General features: G+C 40.6%; 2 protein-coding genes across 3 annotated transcripts in view; one reads left to right on the top strand and one right to left on the bottom strand.

The window, feature by feature from the left end:
* The window catches only part of LCT (lactase), a 30732-nt gene extending 28797 nt beyond the window's left edge, over window positions 1–1935 (top strand). Inside the window, exons 16-17 of the mRNA XM_034786279.1 lie at window positions 429–665; window positions 1522–1935. Of these exons, the coding sequence (XP_034642170.1) occupies window positions 429–665; window positions 1522–1733 (449 nt within the window). The 3' untranslated portion in view covers window positions 1734–1935. The remainder of the gene's footprint in view (window positions 1–428; window positions 666–1521) is intronic.
* Window positions 1936–3584: 1649 nt separating this feature from the next.
* UBXN4 (UBX domain protein 4) overlaps window positions 3585–22032 on the bottom strand; it is a 28829-nt gene continuing 10381 nt past the window's right edge. For both annotated transcript variants that reach the window (XM_034785395.1, XM_034785396.1), the window contains exons 5-13: window positions 17050–17200; window positions 16360–16468; window positions 13231–13285; window positions 12528–12692; window positions 10676–10803; window positions 8021–8123; window positions 7320–7451; window positions 6152–6360; window positions 3585–4187 (exon numbers count right to left, since the gene is read on the bottom strand). In XM_034785395.1, the coding sequence (XP_034641286.1) occupies window positions 4049–4187; window positions 6152–6360; window positions 7320–7451; window positions 8021–8123; window positions 10676–10803; window positions 12528–12692; window positions 13231–13285; window positions 16360–16468; window positions 17050–17200 (1191 nt within the window). In that variant the 3' untranslated portion in view covers window positions 3585–4048. The remainder of the gene's footprint in view (window positions 4188–6151; window positions 6361–7319; window positions 7452–8020; window positions 8124–10675; window positions 10804–12527; window positions 12693–13230; window positions 13286–16359; window positions 16469–17049; window positions 17201–22032) is intronic.

Here is a 22032-nt window from a genome sequence, read left to right as displayed (position 1 = left end):
TATGCCAAAAAAAATGCAGAAATTGGGCTTGGTTTTGGCTTGAGTTGCTTTTTGGCTTGTAGCTTTTTTTTTTTTGATTGGCTCCCGGCAAGCAGGGGCAATGTGGGGAGAGAGTCAGGGGTGCACAGTGGACCCACCACAGTCCCAGATGGCATGCCGGAGGGATCTAGTCACATAGAGTGTTGGGGTTCGTAGGGATTGGCTTGTTTTGAAATAGGATTAGCTTGATTTTTTTGGCTTATTGTGAAAGTCAGAGTGCTTATTTACCACGTGAAGGTTGGCAACTATGCTATGCATGTCACTTTGGTAGCATACTGAATTGCCTTCCATATTGACAGATGCCAAGATAAATATAATAGATAACAAGCCTTAAAATAAGTTTTAAATACCTACATGATCATGCTTTCGCATTTGGTGCATCTCAACAGCTGTTGTACTTGATGGTGTTGATCTCCGAGGCTACACTGCATGGTCTCTGATGGACAACTTTGAATGGGCAACAGGCTTTGCTGAAAAATTTGGTTTGTATTACATCAACTACACCGATCCCAATCTGCCCAGGATTCCCAGAGAATCTTCAAAATATTATTCATCAATCATACTATGTAATGGTTTCCCAGACCCAGCAAATGGACCACATTTGTGTCTCCAGCCACAGCCTGAAGGTAACTAACTAGAAACAGAACATAGGATGCTTTTAGCCATTAATATTAATCCCTAATGATTTCTACATTTATGTAATAAAGTACATTACTTTGTAGAATTCCCTGCAGCCCCAGCATAATCCAAATTAGGGACTCAGTTACAGTAGTTGCTAACTGAGCTATTATTGGTGAATACACAGGGAACTGATGTTTATGTTGAACTACATGGGGCGTCATCATACACCTTAAAATATTACTTTACATTTTTATGAATGAAGAAAAACTTTTTTGCTGCAGATTGAGAATATTGTCAAAACTAGGAATTTCAGTCCACAGAGAAGTTAGGTCCAAAACCCCTAGAACCAGTTGAGCTAACTTATACAGTATGTAATACTTGTATGGCAGCCTTGGTATATGTGATACTTTTCAAAACATAGGGATCTAGCATTCTTTGGAGAATGTGAGACTCTTTAAATGAAACACTTTCCTATCCAATAGAAAATGATCTCTGCCCTAAGCATGGCAGAGAGTGAAGGTGAGACTGTGCAACAAAATAACTTCTGAATATTTTATCTGGTATTTTCAAAAGTGGTTTCTGAGGGTTATGTAAACAAAGGCTGTATAATCTATGATTGGTGCTAGATTAATATTAAACTATTTTTTTTGAGCGAGAGGGGTGAATCTCCTTTTGAATGGTCTTAAATGTCCACATTAAAATGACCAATTATTAATTTATCTTCCCCCACCTGTTGTAAGACAGTATACTGATTAGCTGCCCTCACAGAGCTATGAATAAGTGAGGAGAAATCAAATAGTCGTGTACATGAAGTAGTTCATAAGAAGAGGTATTGATGATATTCAATTCTTGTCTTCCCAGGTACTACTACACCAACTGCTAGCACAATGGGGTCTATGCACAGTGCGTCCAGTGGGAAAGTACAATTTTTGGGATTAGATTTAACTTCACTCAGTGCAGAAATAGGACTCTATGTGCTATTTGCTTTTGCTCTGATTGGTGTGTTCGGACTTGTGCTTTTTTCATACAAATATGGCAAGTTATCCAAAAGAGTGAGTAAACCATCAGGATAGTTAAGTAAAATATACATTTTTGCAGTGTGTGCGTGCGCAACATAAGATGTTCCCTTCCTTAAAGTCTTAAGGACCAGACACACAATACCACTGTAGTTGTTAGCTACTGTTAAGAGGGTCTTTCATCTGTTGTCCCTAGCTTACATTAACTTAATTGAAAAAAAGCTAACCAATTAGCGCTTATAGTATAACTATTTATGTACACCTAAACTAAGCATTGGCAAGCTGTTCACCATTTTTGATCTAATTAAAGAACTTAAGGAGATCTCTTCTTGAGCCAATTTAAGGCAAATGCTAGTTGGTACTATAAATGACTGACTAGTACAACATTCCAAAAAGATAATACCTGACAGCTTTTGTTGTTTCTAAATGTATAAGATCACTGGTCTTGAGCATCTGTCCCCCCTCATCCTGGATGTAAGTCGTCCTTGTTTAGAGGAAGACACTGCTGCTGACATTTGCTAGTGTTAAGCAACACAAGCTACTCCCTCACAAGCATAGCATACTTCCCCTTGTATGCAACTATTTTGATTTAGCCTTACAGCATTTGATCATGTCTATAAAAGGTCTTCAAAGTGAACTCTATATCCAGTTTGATTTACACTGTGTAAAATTTTAAAGACAAGCTCAAACTATTACAAAATTGGAATGCATTCAACAAATTGTCCTTGAATTTCAAACAAAGTTTTTCCAAAAAGTTGATGATGTAATTTACATCTTACTGTGCTTGTCTTTTACATGCCAAGATTCTAAACGCTGTTAAAGTTAATACAATGTAAAGTTAGAAAGAGGGACAGACTTTAGTTTGAATAGTCCACAAAAGCTTATGCTCTAATAAATTTGTTAGTCTCTAAGGTGCCACAAGTACTCCTGTTCTTTTTGCGGATACAGACTAACACAGCTGCTACTCTGAAACATGTGACAACAGAAAAAATTAAAATTTTAGATAAAGTGAATTGAGGTCTTACTGAGTTTTTGTACTAGCACCTATCACTTGTAGTATTAAGCACTTACATAGATCTAAAAAATGTATTTGCTATACTTAACATACAAAACTTGAAGTTTAGTTGTGGTAAATTTCTGTGTTTGCTTCCATCACTCACCCTACTCATTCAAAGTTGGTCTCCTCCTTATTAAACATCCCTTCATTTACAGCTGGAGTCCCTTTCTGATTTTATTAGATTATTAGACAGCTTAATTTTTCTAACAGTTCTTGGGCAACAGCATTTTCATCTCTGTCCAAAGTAAAACAAGAGAAGATAATGCAAATGAACTTGTTTAAGCACAAAAGAGGTAAGTTCTAGATTAAGAGTTTGTACATAGAAGTTGCTCTGGTTAAACTAAAGGCATGATGAAACTTGGGCAGACACTTATCACGCCTTAGCAATTCTTAGGTGTAGACCAGGTTCCTCTTGCATGTAGCTGTTAAGAACTCCACTTTGTATCTCACTGAGTTTGAAGGAAAGCTACTGTATATGAGCTATTGTAAATGCTCTAGACAAAGGATATGTCTTCATGGTACTAAGCAGTAATAATGTAACAGTCCCTTAGATGTTCCACTTTACATGGGGAAATATAGTAGACTGGAGACAGATCTAGTATCCCCACAGCTTATCCCCTTTACTATTTTGTGTTCCCTTGAACCAACCTAGCACAATATCCTGGAGTTACTTGCAGCTGCTAGAAGCAAAGGGTAAGTCTTGACATTCTAGATGGTTAAAGCAGCTCCACAGCAAAAAGCCACTGGGAAATAAGGGACATACTTCCCATAATCCTTTGTGTTATGTGTACATAAAAGGAACTCAAACACTATCCCACAGAGACATTTTATACAAAACTAGGAATTGCTTGTTAGTTTTTTGAAAAACTGTTTATTAAGTGCTTGGGGATTAAAAACTACAAGGTTTTGCTGGCAGTTGCAGAAGCAAGAGAAAATTACAAATATCTGATTTGCTACCTAATGCTTCTGACACACTCAATTTACTCACTCATTGGCCTACCAAAAACTTCATATTAATGCTGGGTCTTAGACTGTTGTAGCAGAATAGTCCTAGATTAAAAAATGCCTTCCAAGATGGCAGTAGGGCTAGTAAATGCTGATAGAAGTTTCAAATCCTTTAATTCTTTGAACTTCTTTCATATTAAATAGCATAGCATTTCAGTTTTGAGTTAGGCAATTTGTATTTCAGTAATGGGATATGAAGTAAAGTACTATATAGTTGTCAGTGTAACCCATAAGCCCCACTATCCAGTAGAAGTTTTAGTTTCATTAAATCAAATGAGAAAAACAATGATTATTGCCTAGTTACTCAAAATTACATTTGTTGGGTAGAATTTCCATTCCACGTATTGTTTTCATCTTCTCCATCATCTTGAGTTCTCAATCTGTATATTTTTCCTTCTTTTTTGAAGTCCTCCCCACGCTTTTCCAGTACTCGTTTCCTCACTGCTTGCCTAGACATGAAGAAAATTCAAGTTAAGAGCAGTTTCCTTAACAGCAATTGCATTTATATTATCTGTTTTCCTATGCCAAGTCTATACCTCTCATTTTGAGGTTTGCTCTGACTGGAACAAAGTTGCAACCTGTTGCTTTCCTGCAGATCATGGAGCTCAATTTAGCTGAAAATATTTGTGACTTTAGGATCCTCCGTCTGTAATAAATGTCTGCTATGGACATGACCAACAAACCAGCCTTAAGTAGTTGATCTGACAGGGAGAGAGAGCGCCTTTGCAGTTGCTGGGGGTAAGGAGCAGGTGAAGCAATTGAGAATTTCTTCAACTCTCACATAAGGTAACTTTCCTGTACAACCACAGTTTGAGAAGATTTGAGGGCAGTATGGAGAAATGGAGGTGAAAGAACAGACTAGAAGGTAGTCATCTGATAGTCTGGCACTGCAGCACTGCTAACCCTCCCAGCCATTTTATTCTTTAATGCAGCCACCAAGGGCTTTTCTTATGGTCTCAGCCTCTGGGCTGTGATGGGGGTGGGGGAAAGCAGTTGTCCCTCCCTCGTGCTCCTGGAAGCACAGCCTTGGGGTTGGTTGCTGGGGCTTCCAATTGGGCCCTGCTCCCCCCTGGAGACACCTGGAGCAAAACACTGGAGGAGCAGGCAGCTGGTGAGTTCCCCATCTTCCCAGGGGTGGCATGGAAGATAGGTTCCAGCCCCAGCTGCCTGGCTTTGGGTTCTGTCCCCTAGCCATGGGGCTTCAGGCTCTGCCCCTCAGCCAAGGCTTGATTTGTCCCTAAACTTGCCAGGGCTGAGTGAGTCTGCTGTGAAAAGTGATATTAATGGACTTACTAGCTAGCAATAGATAAATACATGTACAAATAATTACCTTTAGGAAAAACAAATTACAATGAAGTATTTTAGGAAAAAGTGTGAGGAGCCACAAGCAAGAGTTGATGGCTGCACGCTGAGGCCACCAAATAATTGGGCCTGAGAATCCCTGCTTTAAAGCTAGTGACTATAGAAGGCACTTTCCCAGAATGGACTGATTATGCAATAACCATTCTTACATTAAAGATGTTTGAAAACTAGTTCAACAGTGCACTGGAGTTCCAACGTATAATCAAGAGCCTGATTGATGGCTGGGTTTGAGTCATGAATTCCCCTCTTGCTTCTAAGACTGCCTACTGAAAGACTTCGCACATTCCGTAGCTGTAGAGAAGGGATGTTTCTCCTTGAAAATAACCACTAGCCTCCAAGCATTACTGTAGCAAAGGAAACCAGTCTGCCTGAGTAGAGCTAGGAGAAATTTCAGTCAAATAGTAAATTCACCAAACAAATGGTTTTGGGGTGATCAAAACCATTCATGAATTCATGTCAGATTGGGTGAATAATTTCAGCTGAATAAAAAACGAGGGGGAAATTTTTAAAGAAGAACAGTTCATTTTGAAATTGTTTGAATCAACCCATGTTCTTTCAAAACGAAATTCAAATATTTTCCTTGACCCGAATGAAATTTTTTCATGTTAGAAAGAAAAATCAAAACATTTGCTCAGCTCTACCTCAGAGTACCTCTCAATCACTAATAGGGAAATACTATCCCCATTTTACAGATGGAATTGAAGCACAAAATAGATTAAGTATCAGAGGGGTAGCCGTGTTAGTCTGTATCCACAAAAACTACGAGTCTGGTGGCACCTTAAACACTACCCACTTATGCCCAAATAAATCTGTTGGAGTTTAAGGTTCCACCAGACTCAAGATAGATTAAGAGACTTGCCCAAGATCACAGAGGAAATGGGTGGCTAAGCCAAGAACTGAACCCACTTAGGTTCCAGTCTCCGATGCACTAGACTAGACCATCTTTCCTACCTCATTGTGGGCCAGCAGCAAAGATGTTACAAAAATAAGATATATGCAGTTTTAGTCCTAACTACAAATTAGAAATGGAACATGAGTCAGATCGGCTTACCTGCTTGGCTCCACAGTGCTAGATGGTGAAGGATTTGAATGTTCTTGTTGATGTCCTGCTCTTGCTGTAGGTTGCGAGGGGGGAGGGCTGGTAAATAAGAAGTTGCTAATAAACCTCCAGCCAGCTATGAGTGGATAAAGTATCGTGCCCAAGAATTTCCAAAGATCTCCACCTGATGCCTGTACTACTGAAGTAGCAGGTCTTCCCGCCTATTCAAGAACAAAGGAAGTTAAGACATTTTTGAAGAGCAACAGATTTACACAGGTTATTTGACATACCACTGGTTGAAAAGTAGCTCAATGCATATATGTAAACACCTAAATATTTCAGTTTGTCTCACATCTCCAATTCCACCACAATGACAATGTGTGCTGGAAGTGAGTTCTGGGCACTGACCATACAAATGGGCAGCTGTCAGCTTAATAACTTTGTGAATATTTTTCAACCACTTATAAAACAAATAGTTTATTCAACTCTTTCTGCACCAGGTCAGTCAGATCAGGGCTCCCTGTGGTAAACCTTAAAAGATCTACCAGATACTGAGGAGAGCTACTGTAAAGGTTGGCTGAGTGACTATAGGAGCAGAGCAGAGAAGCAAGAAGGCAGCCTGGTCACTGGAGCCAGTATAGGCAGCAACATGCACTTTGGCATTTGACTACCAGTGCTGTATGGTGGTGATTTTGTGAGAGGCATTTTCATTGCTCATCCTTGGTGTTTAAGAATAATGCTAATTTATTTTTAAATTCTGGCCTGTGTCTAGGGCTCCATGAACATACACTGAGCATTACAAGATGGCTATTTGTTAGCTAGGGGAAGACAAGGGTGCAAGTCAAAAATCCAAACGAGTCTGTTTTAGCAGCTTCTAACTATTAAACATATTTACTTTCAAGTTTCCTAAATCCTGAGGGATTTAAATCTCCATTACAAGTACAAATCTCTATACAATCTTAACTATGAAGTTGTAACTGATTCCACTAATCAACAGCACACCCTGAGGAGAGTCATCTTTCCAAACAGACAAAAAAAAATCTTGATAAAAATGTATTAAAGAATTACACTAATTGCCTAGGACTGGTAATGTAAAATAGACATTTAAATTTGAACTGTACCTGTAATGAAAGATACAATATTGTACTTATTTGTGAATTGAAAAGAAATATATACTTGCCGGCAACAATACTATTGAAGCACTTGGTGCAAGCTCTAGCTCCAATAATTTCTTTCCATAATCTTCTTTGGTAAACTCCCTTCTGGGAAACATTGTAGCCAATGAAAAATTACCGTAAGTGTTGCCAACAGTCTGTAAGAATGAAACATGGTAACAATTTTTAAATAGGTCAGAACTTACATTCAAAGTACGAAGAGATTTGCCCCTTCCAATATGCTTTCCTGTAACAACCCCACGGTTCTATTTCAAAATATGGGAAACCTTCACATAGGAAAAGTGCATGAGTTTTACATATTTGATTTCCTCTCTCTTGTCACTCACATTCTTCACTGGATAGAATGGGTATTCTCCCAAAAAGGAATTATTGCTGCTCTATTAAACAGACAGTAGGTGGTGCTGAAAAGGTAGCAATGAGAGCCCTCACTGTATACAACAGGAAGGGAAAATGGAGTTCCTAGACTGGTGGTCAGAAAAGCAGACAACTATGTGCCAGCTGTGAACCTGTTTAAAGGCTGCCAGAGGTTGAATTTAAAGTCTATCTCAGCAGTAAGCGGGACTACAGCACACAACTTTGAGCCCAACATAAAAAAAAATTCAATTTCTAAAAACAGTGATGAGTGTGTCAGCTGTTATGGATAAATTTAAGTGTTCTGGGATTACCTCTTATGTAACTTTAAAAATAAAGGAGGCATTAAATTTACCTGTGCAGCAAACTGCCTGGCTTCTTCCAAGGGGGCTTCAGCAGGAAACTGATTAGTAAAGGAAGATCCATCTGGGAGGCGGAACTGAATTCTCGCTATAGCACTGTGGGAGACATTTCACTTTTAGTCAGTGCACACAAGAATTTCAGGCAAGTGTCCTTTAGTATTCAAATATAAAAAAGAATGGTTACACTTCCCTAAGTTATTAAAGTCAGATAGATTGTCAGTATGGAGCCACAAATTTGGGAGAGCACAGGACTGAAGGCTGGAATGCTCTGGAAAATAGTAGCCAATGGATCACACATACAGTCCTCATAGAAATGAGCTTTAGGCGCAAGCCTTTACAAAGAGCCAAGAATGCCAAACCCTCCTCCTGCTCACTTTCTTCTACTTAATTTTGATTCCAAAATAGGGATGGAGGATAGGGCATGTAGATCTGTGTGAACTATCTACTCAAAGAGAAGGGTATTTACAGTACAGTGTTGTCCACATGCATTCTGTTGTTGGTACATGTTCCAGAGATCAAATTCTTTTGGACAGCAGTGTTTGCTGAGGTAGCACCTGCACCCTAGATGTCTTTGTGCTTCAGACCCCAGGGTATGAAGAGCAGGATAGGCCCAACCATCCCTCAATTCTTTTGCCAATACAGAATCTCAGGGGAGCAGGATTCTATCATAGCAGGGAAAGGGGAGGGGTCATGGAATCCATGTGGACAACACATCTCGAAGAACCTGCAGAGTAGGTAACCATTCTTTGAGTGAGTGTCTATGTGGATTGTTGACTAACAAGCAGTTGTCTGTTTGCTTCGAGGTGTGTAGTAGAAGTCCTCCTTAAAGCATGACTAAGAGGACAACCGTACCAAAGCAGGCATCCAATTTGGAAGCCTCTACCAAAGAATAGGGTCTTGTAAATGTGTGAACTGAGCTCCATGTAGCTGCCCTAGATTTGAAAACTAGGGACACTCGTCAAACAGTAGCTGCCCGAGCTGTAATGTAGCTAGATCAGTGTTTCCCAAACTTGGGACGCCGCTTGTGTAGGGAAAGCCCCTGGCGGGTCGGGCTGGTTCGTTTACCTGCCCCGTCCGCAGGTCCGGCCGATCGCAGCTCCCACTGGCCACGGTTCGCTGCTCCAGGCCAATGGGAGCTGCTGGAAGCGACACGGGGGACCGAGGGATGTACTGGCCGCCGCTTCCAGCAGCTCCCATTGGCCTGGAGCAGTGAACCGCGGCCAGTGGGAGCTGCGATCGTCCGGACCTGCGGATGGGTAAACGGCCAGGGGCTTTCCCTACACAAGCGGTGTCCCAAGTTTGGGAAACACTGAGCTAGATGTATCTAACCTGGCCAACTCGTAACATTTTCTTATATAGTTGATACCCATTTAGATAATATGAAAATATTGCCTGACCCATAGCCCTCTCTACAAAGCAATAGTTTAAACGTACTTCTAAATGATTTTGTCCTGTCAACATAAAAGGACAATGAGCTTCCCTCAAGGTTGAGTGGGGCTTATGGAAGAAAACTGGGATATGAATGAACTGGTTTACATGGAACAACTGAGGACAAGAACTTGAGATGAGATCCTGCCCTTACGAAACACTATGTAGGGGGGACCCGCCCTGAGGGCCTGAATCTCCCATACTCTGTGAGCAGATGAAATGACCACTTAAAAAAAGGCAGTCTGCATAGATAAGTGATAACAGAACAGGTTGCTAAGGGGAGATCCATCAACACTGCTAATAATTTAATATACTCAAGTATAATACTGGGAGAGTGGGCTCTGGAAGTGGTGGAAAAACACGAACAAGGTTCCTCCTTAAGGAACATTACTACTGTAAACTGGAGGGAAAAAGTGATAGCAGGGTGATGTACCAAATGGCCCTAACATAGAGGGGATTGAAAGTCCAGATTGCTTACGAGCTAGAAGACAGTCCAATATTGTGGAAATGGCTGTAGTCAAAGTAGAGCTTCTATCGCTTCAAGCTGAAGCAGCACTACAAAAGTGGAAAATACTAGTGTAGATGCAAAAGATACTGCTGGGCTTCTAATTCACATAAGTAAATATAACAGACATTTCACAAAATTCTGGTAAGTCCTCCGCACTTTTACATACTGATGAGAAAGATTGATAGATAAGCACAGTCAAGCTTCAAGATAAAATGCACTCCTTTTAACCTGAATCTATGATCTTACTGCCTATTATTGAGCCTAGGGCCCTAACCAGCACAAACTAAATGTCCATAGAAATAATGCAAAGTGAAAATAGGTGACGTAAGAAAACAAACTTGTGCCTAATAATAAAAGCCACATGTCTGTATGTACATCAAGTTGAAAAAAATGAAAAACAGACAAGATTCTCTAACTTAATGCACAGGGAAAAAATTTAATAATTCTGAGTAAGATTTCTGTTTATTCCTGATCATATCATTTATCCTTCTGAGACCCTCCATGAATAATGTGCTTCAAGCAGATAACTAGAAAATACACAGATTTCTTGAAAGAATCAACAAGCTTACCTGACATCAACAATGTTTAATCATTCCAGCCTAGTGTCCTCTAGTAGATTAGGCTCTGGTAAAAAAGTGTCTACTTCAGAGCTAAGGCTAGTAGTTTCCTGCCCCCCCCAAAATACACGCTGGTAGACTGGCACACTGCTCACCTTCTTTCCTTCTGAGAGGCTTCTCTTCTAGCTTCCGCTTCAGCCTGCTTAGCTTGCTGAGCTGCAGCTTTTGCAGCTTCTACTTCTTCCTTTGTCTTTGCAAAGCGAGCTGCTCTTTCAGCACGATCCTTTAATGCAACAAACACAAACCTGTTAACTTGTGCTGTAAATTGTGTGTTAATACCTGTTCAGACAGAGTAACTGATGCAATCTGCAATTAAAAATTTGCTCTTGACAAAAGCCAAGGAAGGGAGGAAAAGAGGCCAAGCCAGTCATGCTGCAGACACTGCAGGAGAGAAACACTTCCTCTCTCCTAACTGTTCAGCCTATATCTTGTTATTTGATAAGTTATTCGTTCTACTGAATACTGGAATTCAAGCTTGTTCAAATTTTTCTAAAACAAATTTTGGTATAACACTACTGTAAGCCCTAATTTCTAATCACAGGACTCTTCAGAAGTTATAATGAAGAAGTTCTGAGAATCACCTAGACCAGTGGTTTTCGAACTTTTTTTTCTGGGGGACCCAGTTGAAGAAAATTGTTGATACCCACGACCCAACAGAGCTGGGGATGAGCTCAGGGCTGAGGTGTGGGAGGGGGTCAGGGCTCTGGGCTGGGGGTGCAGGCTCTGGGGTGGAGCCAAGGAGGAGGGTTTTGGGGTGCAAGAAGGGGTTGCAAGTTTGGGGCGGGGCTAAGTGCTGGGGATTGGGGTGCGGACTTACCTCCGGCAGCTCCCGGTCAGTGTCGCAGCCGGGGTGCAGAGGCAGGCTTCCTGCCTGTCCTGGCACCACAGACCGCACTGTGCCCTGGAAGTGACCAGCAGCAGGTCTGGCTCCTAGGTGGAGGCGTGCAAGCGGCTCCGCGCAACTCTCGCTCACAGGCACACACGCCCCTCCAGTTCTGGGAACCGGCCAATGGGAGTGAGGAGCTGGTGCTCAGGGCGGGGGCAGCACACGGCACCCCATGGTCCCCCCGCCTAGGAGCTGGTCCGGCTGCTGGCTGCTTCCAGGGTGCAGTGCAGTGTCAGAACAGGTAGGCACTAGCCTGTCTTAGCTAGGCAGCACTGCTGACGTGACTTTTAACGTCCCAGTTGGCGGTGCTGACCAGAACAAGATGACCCAGTAGTGGGTCGTGACCCTCTGTTTGAAAAACACTGATCTCGGAGGAGGATTTCTATTGGTTGAGATGTGACTATTCAACAAAAAACATTTTTAATTTTGGAGGCAACTGCAAAGATGGTGGTGGTGTTCAAGGTGATTTCACACCATCTCTGTCTGCATTTCTAAATCACATTTAACAGTATATAGCCACTCTTGTGCCCAACAATGCCTCTCATGATATTCAGAGCAGCTCTGGTTATCATTACATTCACTCAGAGACAGAATGAGAAGAGAGACATCACTAGACTTTTTTTAAAATATATAAAATTATTATTAGGGAGCTAAATTCACAAAGTACTAGCAACCAATTAAAAAATAGCACATCTCTCTCATGCCCCATTGAACCTGTTCTGGTCTGTGCCATATGCTGAGCCATTTGCTGCTTAGTATGGGAGAAAAAGGAACTTTTTGCTTTTGTGTGTGTGCACAATCCATTTTCAATGGATTTTTATATAAAGAACAAATTCTTGGTTGCAAACTGAAAAATTGAATTCTTGTAAAAATCTATAGCCTACAGAAGCTCTTTGACAGTAGTAACCATTAATTGAAAGCACAGCTTCCAATAGCAAAAAAGGGAGGACATTCAAACACTTTTACAAGAGGTTTGCAATCTGTTATTTTAGTCTTCCATGAGTTACTAAATGCCAAGTAATCTGATCAATTTATCTATATTTAAAAAATAAAAACTTTACCATTGCAATCTGCTGCTTTATACGCTCCCTAGCTGCTTTTTCTTCTGCCTTTTCTCTGCTCCTTTCTTCTAACATTCGCTTCGTCAATTCTTCTTCGTGTCGTCTTCTGTAGTCCAATATTTCTTTCCCAGTTTTTCTTCTATCAATTTCTTTCTTAATTTCCTTCTGATGGAAGATGACCACATTACAGAATTCAACCAACAAAATATTTCTTTTGAACAAGAGCAAAACTTGACTTAACTGAACTGGAGCCTGCACTGAAGATAACTAGATTTAAAATATAAACTAATTATATGAGTGTTATTTAAAGAAAGATCTCAGAGACTGAAAGCAAAATCAAATAAGAATAGGAGTACTTGTGGCACCTTAGAGACTAACAAATTTATTAGAGCATAAGCTTTCGTGGACTACAGCCCCCTTCTTCGGATGCATATAGAGTGGAATAAATATTGAGGAGATATATATACACACATACAGAGAGCATGAACAGGTGGGAGTTGTCTCCTCAATATTTATTCCACTCTATATGCATCCGAAGAAGTGGGCTGTAGTCCACGAAAGCTTATGCTCTAATAAATTTGTTAGTCTCTAAGGTGCCACAAGTACTCCTGTTCTTTTTGTGGATACAGACTAACACGGCTGCTACTCTGAAACTTGTCAAATAAGAATACCACTGATAATAATAAATGTAGTTACATTTTACCTGTTCCTCCTCTTTCCTTTTCTCTTCTCGTTTTTCTTCAAGTTTTTTTGTTATTCTAAATAAAAACCAACAAGATTAAAAGAGAACTTACAACTGTGGTTTGAAATGTTAACATTTTCTTTTTGGCTTTTAAAAGGATTAGACAAAATTCAATTCTGTCAAAAATTCTTAAGAGGGAAAACATGAAGATGACTATGAATTTATGAGATTAATTCTATTTCATAGAGCTATTCTGTATTAACAAATAGGGTTTGCCTTATGTGGAAAATTGGGTGCTGATTCACTAACCAGTTTCTAGTCTCCAATAATTTGATGTTATCTGTTTTAATATATTCCTTCTATCATTTATCATTAACTGACTGAAAAATTCAACCATAAAAATGTGATATTTTTACACACTCTATAAATGGACAGAGAAAACAATGCCATAACCAAGATCTCAAATTCAGTACCAATGGGAAGATGAGGAGCACTGCACGGCCCTTCCCACACATCTATCCATAAGGAGAGTTTAGGAGCTCTAGAAAGTCCTTGCCTCCCTATGCCTTCCTTTGCAACTTAGCAGGTTCCCCAGGGCCACATTGTTTCTTCATCCATTTGAACTCTCCCTCTCAACAATGGTAATAGCTTTAGTCCTTCTGGAACTGAACAAGGAAATGGCTGGAGATTTATCAGATATGCAGCAAGTGATAAATTCTTCAGGTTGGTGTAATTATTGAGCAGGAAGATGATTGAGAGCAAAGAGACTAGACTAAGTAATTGTATAACCATGTGCAGAGTGAGAGGCTAAGGATCTGGAGAATTACCTCTAAATCACAGAACCTGGGCAGCTCCAAGAATGAGTCATGATCATCGAATCTGAGCACCAACTCATGCACTGAGAATTCAAATATAACCCAGGGCACATTGCTCCAGTTAAACATTGCAAACATGTCAAACAAACAGGGCTTTGGAGTGGAGCCTGGAGCTGGAGCGCGGAGCAGCTCCGGAACAGTGAAGCTGCAGGTTTTTGCACAGCTCCAAAGCCCTGAAAACAAAGCACAACCATCATGCCCAATGGAAAGGCAACTGAAATGGGACTATTCTTAGCTCTGCCACTGGCCCACTGGGTGACTTGGGGCAAATCACTTCACCTGTTTGTGCCTCAGTTTCCCATCTGTCAAATAGGAATAATAATGTACGGTTCTTTGAGATCTAAGCACTATATAAAAGCTAGGTCTTTTGATTATTATCTAGCCCAGTAACATCACCTGCAACCCTAGGTGAGGAGTACAGCTATCTAAATGAACACTAACTCCTATCAACAAACACTCTGTTTAAAACACTAGGAAATTAAATGGCAAAAAAACGTCATTAACACAGAGTTACAGTTTCCCGGTGATAGCTTGTGTCCCTCTAAAATGTTGAGTTCACAAAATACTGAAACTTCTGAAAACCAGGCAATGCAGAGTTAAGGTAAATGCCCATACAAACTTAACTCAGTTCTTTGAGTGATGTTCCAATATGCCTATAAAACATACACACTCCCTCATTCTGCTTTTTCACAGTAATGGACAGGCGCTACTTGGTCACTCAAACACTGAGCCTACTCAACAGAATAACATACTTGCAAAAATTAACAACTACTTCATACCCTTTTATTGGCCCTTCACACTTACACACAAGATACTACCTAAATCTATACCTCCCCCTACTCATCACTAAATCCACAGACTACTCTCACATCCCACCTCACTACAGACAATACACAAGGCAGGAAGACCCCAGTACCCTGCTACAGACACAAGCAACACAAATCTGTATTGAAATGATGCAGACTGGAACATCAAGGTGTATATATACTTCTTTCCTTTGATAACACATGGGGGAATGGGACTTGGACCCAGATCTCCACATATCGCTATTATAGCTCTTCCAAGCTGCTCCAACTGCTCCTCCATCATTCAATACAACTACACCTAACACACATGCTGGAGTGCATGCAGATCATTCCCAATGGCTTTTGCCAGCTTCAGGGAGGGCAGAGTTAAGGTTGTACAGTTATTTAACTTAACTCTGTATTTCCTGGTTTTCAGAGGTTTGAGTTTTGTGAACTCGACATTCTGGAAAGGTCCAGGGTATCCCCAGGCAACCTTAACTCTGGGTTTGTTTGTTTTTCCTTCTTCTATTTAAGCCATATTGCAGAGTAAAAGGAATCTTTTTACTCTAATGTTAGCCATATAACCATAGGTCTCATTCATTGAAAGCACAGACATCTTTAATTGCTTTACGAAAACCATTTACTTCACTTAAACGGTTCTCAGCCAGGGTTACTAATGAGTTAGATTTCTGTTTTAGGTATTTTTAGGACATTCACTAAACAATCTTTGCTCACTGGCAGTACTCCATTGAGCTACTTAGAGGACCCAACCCACCTCCACCCAAGTTTAATATCAAAATCTTTCTTGGACAATGAACAATATCAAGTTCTGCTTTGCATTTCCAAATAGTCTCACTCAAACCTGTAGAAAAATATGAACATGTCTATTCAACTACCCACTCCCATCCTCTCCGTTAATCCCTATTATTAAGATCTAACTTGCTTTGCTTATAGGATATCTTGAAGGAAAATAAATCTCCTGCTTCCATTTGATAAAATATTCCCTGACTGTTTTGAGAGTTCGATTCAACAGCAAAAAGATTGAATAACTGAGTCCAGGTCTACCAAAAAGCATGCTTAACATGCCAAACTTATCACAGTCAAAATGAGAGAAAGGAGGCTTTCCATGTTCGTCTAGTTACCATGTCAAGCAACAAAAGTCAGTTAATGAGTGGACAAAGGGCCATTTCAAATTAAGAGAATTAGAATGTTACAGATTTGGCTCTGACTGGTAGATCAGCACCTGGCACTCAGACTGTCACGAAGCAAAATCCATTAGCTCTAGAGTCCGAGAAATGTGATGCTTAAGATTAAAATAGTCACTAGTAGTTTTAGCCATTTTCTAAAAAACATTAAAACTTAATTTAGAACAAGAAATATGTTAATCATGCAGCTTTGGTTCTTACCACTGTTTTCACCTAAGGAAATGTAATAATTAATCACAGTACTTTAGAATAGATTGAAAGTCTACAAAAAAAACAGAGACAAACCTTTCCACTTTGGTTGTAAGGTCATTCACAGGCTGTGGCTCAGTCACTCTCTCATCTGAAGAATTATTTGATTCCTGAAACTGATTTGCCTGGCCTGAATTTGCTCTATCTTCAAGTGTTTTAGGAAGTCATACAGAGGAAGAAAAAAGGCATATTTGTCATGTGTTACTATTTTTGCTAACGATTGCCCTCTTAAAGAAACATACTAGGCTGTGTTGTAGGACTACTGTTTACCAAGCATTAATTCCTCTAAAAATAGTGCTTTACTGATAAGGTCAATAACCTAAGGAAGAACAGATATTTAGAACTGAAGAACTGAGTTTAATTTTAAAAACACTGTAGTTAAATAATTTATTAATTACTATCTTACAAGAGCTTAATTTTCTACTCACTACAACAACGTGAGATGACAGGACTTGTGGCTTTTTTAGTAGATTTTCTGCAAGATGTGCTCTGAGAAAATACTCTATGCATCCGAAGAAGTGGGCTGTAGTCCACGAAAGCTTATGCTCTAATAAATTTGTTAGTCTCTAAGGTGCCACAAGTACTCCTGTTCTTTTTGAGAAAATACTATCATCCCCAAAAGGACACAAATATTTTACTACCATTCATGTTAATTTTAAGAAGATGGCAACCATACTGTTAATATTTGAAGAGCAAACTAGTATATATAGAGTTGTTGTTAATTACCGTCAGAAGTGCTTATTGTCTCAAGCTGTGTTTCACAAAGCTCAACGGTTCTGGACTGAGTGTTTTCGGAAGTGGTGTTAGCCTGGAAGGAGGGACTCTGAGCAGACAACTCACTCCCATTCTCTAATGATTCATTTTTTACTGCATGCATCTTAGAAAGAAAAAAAAGCAGTGATAGACAAGACTACAAAATTTAGAATGTGCTCTCAGGCTTGAAGCTTAAGCCCTATGAACTATTTTTTCTTTGGTGGGTGAAAGCAAGCCTTGTAAGCCCTACAAAAATAAATATTTGATAAGTTATCAAATATATTGTGTCCCAACTGTATTGCAACTTTTTTCTTAGCCCGTATGCACTGAAAACATGTGAACACTATATTAAGAAACTAATGCTTCTACCAGGTTTATCTCAAAGTTTTCAACCATGATTTTAACATTTCTTTCTGTCTAGACTAATAGAGAAAAAAGTTATAACATGAATGGGCTAGATCAGGGGTCGGCAACGTTCGGCACGCAGCTTGCCAGGGTAAGCACCCTGGCGGGCCAGGCCAGTTTTATTTACCTGCTGACGCGTCAGGTTCAGCCGATCGCGGGCCCCCCTGGCCGCGGTTCGCCGTCCCGGGCCAATGGGGTGGCGAGAAGCCGCGGCCAGCACATCGCTCGCCTGCGCCACTTCTCGCCGCCCCCATTGGCCCTGGACGGCGAACCGTGGCCAATGGGGGCTGCGATCCGCCGAACCTGCTGCGTCAGCAGATAAATAAAACTGGCCCGGCCCGCCAGGGTGCTTACCCTGGCGAGCCGTGTGCCGAACGTTGCCGACCCCTGGGCTAGAACCATGTTTGAATATGATTACTGCTAGAATGTAGTGCTAGTCCTATGCTTTTAAAATCTTTAATGTGATATAAATTTGGATAGACAATGTGAGTGAGATAATATATTTTACTGGACCAACTTCTGTTGATGAAAGAGAGAAGCTTTTGAGCTTACACAGAGCTTGTCTTCAGGTTTGAGAAAGATACTCAGTGCCACAGCTAAATCATGAACATTAATAAAGACGCTGGATTTATGGCTCATTATAACAACATGTAACTCACTAAACCTCCTTTGTCCTATTACTGCAGAAGTGTTAACTGTTCATTTCACTGTGAATGGACTCTTGCAACATCTATTAACTCCTTATGTTTAACAATCTGTTCCATCCTACAAACATAAAAATGGCCAGACTAATGGACAATTTGGCCCAGTATCTTGTCATCAGACAGTGGCCAGCACCAGATGCTTCAGAGGGAATGAACAGAACAGGACAATTTATCAAGTAATTCATCCAGACCCAGCTACTGGCTATCAGAGGTTAAGCACATCCAGAGCATGGGGCTGTGTCCCTGACCATTTTGGCTAATAGCCACAGATGGACCTATCCTCCATGAACGTAGGTAATTCTTTTTTGAATCCAGTTATAGTTTTGGCCTTCACAACATCCCTTGGCAATGAGTTCCACAGGTTGATTGTATGTTGTGTGAAGTATTTCTTATGTCAGTTTTAAACCTGCCTATTAATTTAATTGGGTAACCCCTTGTTCTTGTGTTATGTGAAGGAGTAAATAACACTTCCTTATTCACTTTCTCCACACCATTTGTGACTTTATAGACCTCTATCATATCCCTACTAAGTCGTCTCTTTTCTAAGCTGAACAGTCCCAAGATTTTTAATCTCTCCTCACATGGAAGCTGTTCCATACACCTAATCATTTTTGTTGCCTTTTTATATACTTTTTTCAATCCTAATATATCTTTTTTTGAGATGGGGCAACCAGAACTGCACACAGTACTCAAGGTGTGGGCGTGCCATGGATTTACATAGTAGTGGCATTATACTTTCTATTTTCTTCTTTGTCCCTTTCCTAATAACTCCCAACACTTAGCTTTTTTGGCTGCCACTGCACATTGAGCAGATGTTTTCAGAGAAACATCCACAACGACTCCAAGATCTTTTTCTTAAATGGCATCAGCTAATTTAGACCCATCATTTGGCATGTACACTTGGGATTGTTTTCCAATGTGCATTGCTTTGCATTTATCAGCAATGAATTTCATCTGCCATTTTGTTGCCCAGTCATCCAGTTTTGTGCGATCCCTTTGGACAGTCTGCTTTGGACTTAACTATCTTGAGTATTTTTGTATCATCTGCAAATTTTGACACCTCACTGTTTACCCTCTTTTCCAGATCATTTATGAATATGTTGAACAGCATTGGTACCTGCACAGATCCTTGAGGGACACCGCTATTTATCCTGTGCCACTGTGTAAAATTGACCATTTATTCCTACCCTTTGTTTCCTCTCTTTTAACGAGCTACTGATCCATGACTGCCAACTTTGCGTAAGAGCCTTTGTTGAGGGACCTCATCAACGCCTTTCTGAAAGTCCAAGTACTCTCTATGAACTAGATCACCCTTATCTAGGTTTGTTGACGCCCCCTTCAAAGAATTCTAATAGATTAAAGAGGCATGATTTTCTAAGAAAAAAAAAAAGTTTCAACAAATCTGCCTGATACTGAAGTTAGGCTTACTGGCCTGTAATTGCCAGGATTGCCTCTGGAGGCTTTTTTAAAACCTTTTTTCACATTAACTATCTGCCAGTCATCTGGTACAGAGGCTGCTTTAAGCGATAGATTACATACCATGTTAGTAGTTCTGCCATTTCATATTTGAGTTCCCTCAGAAATCTTGGGTGAATACCATTTCATCCTGGTGACTTATTGTTTAATTTATCAATTTGTTCTGAAACCTCGTCTACTGACACCTCAATCTGTGACTGTTCCTCAGATTTGTCACCCAAAAAGAATGGCTCAGGTGTGGGAATCTCTCATATCTTCTTCAGCGCAGACCCATGCAAAGAATTCATTTAGCATCTCCGCAATGGCTCAGTCTTCCTTGAGTGCTCCTTCAGCACCTAGATTGTCCAGTGGCCCCACTGTTTGGAAGGTTTCCAGCTTCTGATGTAGTTAAAAAAATTGCTCATAGTTTTGGTGTCTTTTGCTAGTTGCTCTTCAAACTCTTTTTTGGCCTGCCTAATTATACTTTTACACTTCACTTGCCAGAGTTTATGTTCCTATTTTCCACAGTAGGATTTGACTTCCAATGTTTAAAAGATATCTTTTTTGTCTCTAGACACTTTTTTACTCTGTTGTTTAGGCACGGTGACATTTTTCTGGTCCTCTTACTGTTTTGTTTTTTTTTAATTTTTAAATACATATAGTTTGAGCCTCTATTATGGTGTTTTTGAAAAGCTTCCATGGAGCTTGCAGGCATTTTACTCTGGTGACTGTTCCTTTTAACTAGCCTCCTCATTTTTGTATTGTTCTTCTTTTTGAAGTTAAATGCTACTGTTGTGGGTTTCTTTTGTATTCCCTCCGTGTCCCGAAGGATGTTAAATTTAATTATGTTATGGTTACTATTACCGATTGCTTCAACTATATTTACCTCTTAGAGATCCTATGTGCCATTTAGGACTAAATCAAGAGTTGCCTCTTCCCTTGTTGGTGCCAGGACTAGCTTCTCCAAGAAGCAGTCATTACTGGAGTCTAGACATTTTATCTCTGAATCCCATTCTGAGGTGACATGTTCCCAGTTGACACCAGTGGGGGTCCCGCCACCAACCCACCCTCTCCAGTACCAGTAGGGGTCCTGGGCTGCGTGCCACTGCCACCCCCCTCCACCACCCCGGGCAGCCTTCCCTCCCCCTCCCTACCCAAGTTTAGTCATCGGTATTTTTAGTAAAAGTCATGGACAGGTCATGGGCCATGAATTTTTGTGACCTGTCTGTGACTTTTACTGAAAATACCCATGACTAAAATGTAGCCTTAGTAATGATCAAATCTGCAATTACTATTACCTGTCTCTTCTAATAACCGGGGTTCCCTCCCCCCGTAGAAGTATCCTCAGTGCAAGAGGACACCATGACATCATCTGGAAGGAGGATCCCAACTATGGAATAATTTCCCTCCGTTATTGCTTGAGGTTCTCCTTCCCTAAGACCTTCATCCTCCACAACAGCACAGAGGCTGTCAGACTGGGGGTGGGGCGCTTTACTCCATCCCGGAACATCTTGTCTATGTACCGCTCTGTTTCCCTTGGCTCCTCCAGTTCAGATACCCTGGTCTCAATAGTTCATACTTGGTCTCAGAGCCATGAGCTGCTTGCACTAATGCACACATATGCCACCTGCCCACAAAGCAGGTTATCATACATGCTGCATTCAGTGCAATGAACTGGATAGCCCCCACTCTGCTGCTGGACTTTTGTCTGCATTATTTTTATTCTTGCAGGGGTTTCTTTTTGTGAGGGGAGGAAGGAAGGTTGAGGGCAGGCTGTTATTGGAGAAAGTTTAGAAAATGTTCATTAGGTGTATCTGGCTCTCATGCTCCATCTCTAAAATCCCTTGCAAAACTAACATGAACTGGTGAACAGGAGCAGCAACTCTAGTCACTTACAAGCTAGCTTTTAAAACCCCTATTTTCCCTGAGTTAGTCCCACCACCTTTGTCCAGGGATCTAAAGGGATTAGGGATCAAAAGATGGTAGGCTAGAGCTTTGTTAGGAAGCTCTCAACCTTACCTAGAAACTTGCTAGGCTCAACACACAGCCCCCCTAACAGTCCACACTATAAACTTCAAGCAAGTAAGTAGTTAACAGTCCACAAACTCACACCAAAGTCATGTAGTTGCTCCTCCTTCACCTGGAGAACTCCCTTGCAAAACCCCCATTTGCTACTCCTGTTCACTAGCTCTGGATTTAACTGTATTTAGTTGGATACTCTGAATACCTGTCCCAGACCTGAAGAAGAGCTAAGCTATAAAGCTTGTCTCTTTCACCAATAGAAAAAAATGCTTAGGGATAGCCCAGTGGTTTGAGCATTGGCCTGCTAAACCCAGCGTTGTGAGTTCAATCCTTGAGGGGGCCATTTAGGGATCTGGGGCAAAAATCTGTC

Source organism: Trachemys scripta, chromosome 11, assembly GCF_013100865.1.
Source record: "Trachemys scripta elegans isolate TJP31775 chromosome 11, CAS_Tse_1.0, whole genome shotgun sequence".
NCBI classification, from domain to species: domain Eukaryota; kingdom Metazoa; phylum Chordata; order Testudines; family Emydidae; genus Trachemys; species Trachemys scripta.
Note: the sequence above shows the minus strand (reverse complement) of the source record. Positions and strands in the feature narration are given on the sequence as shown.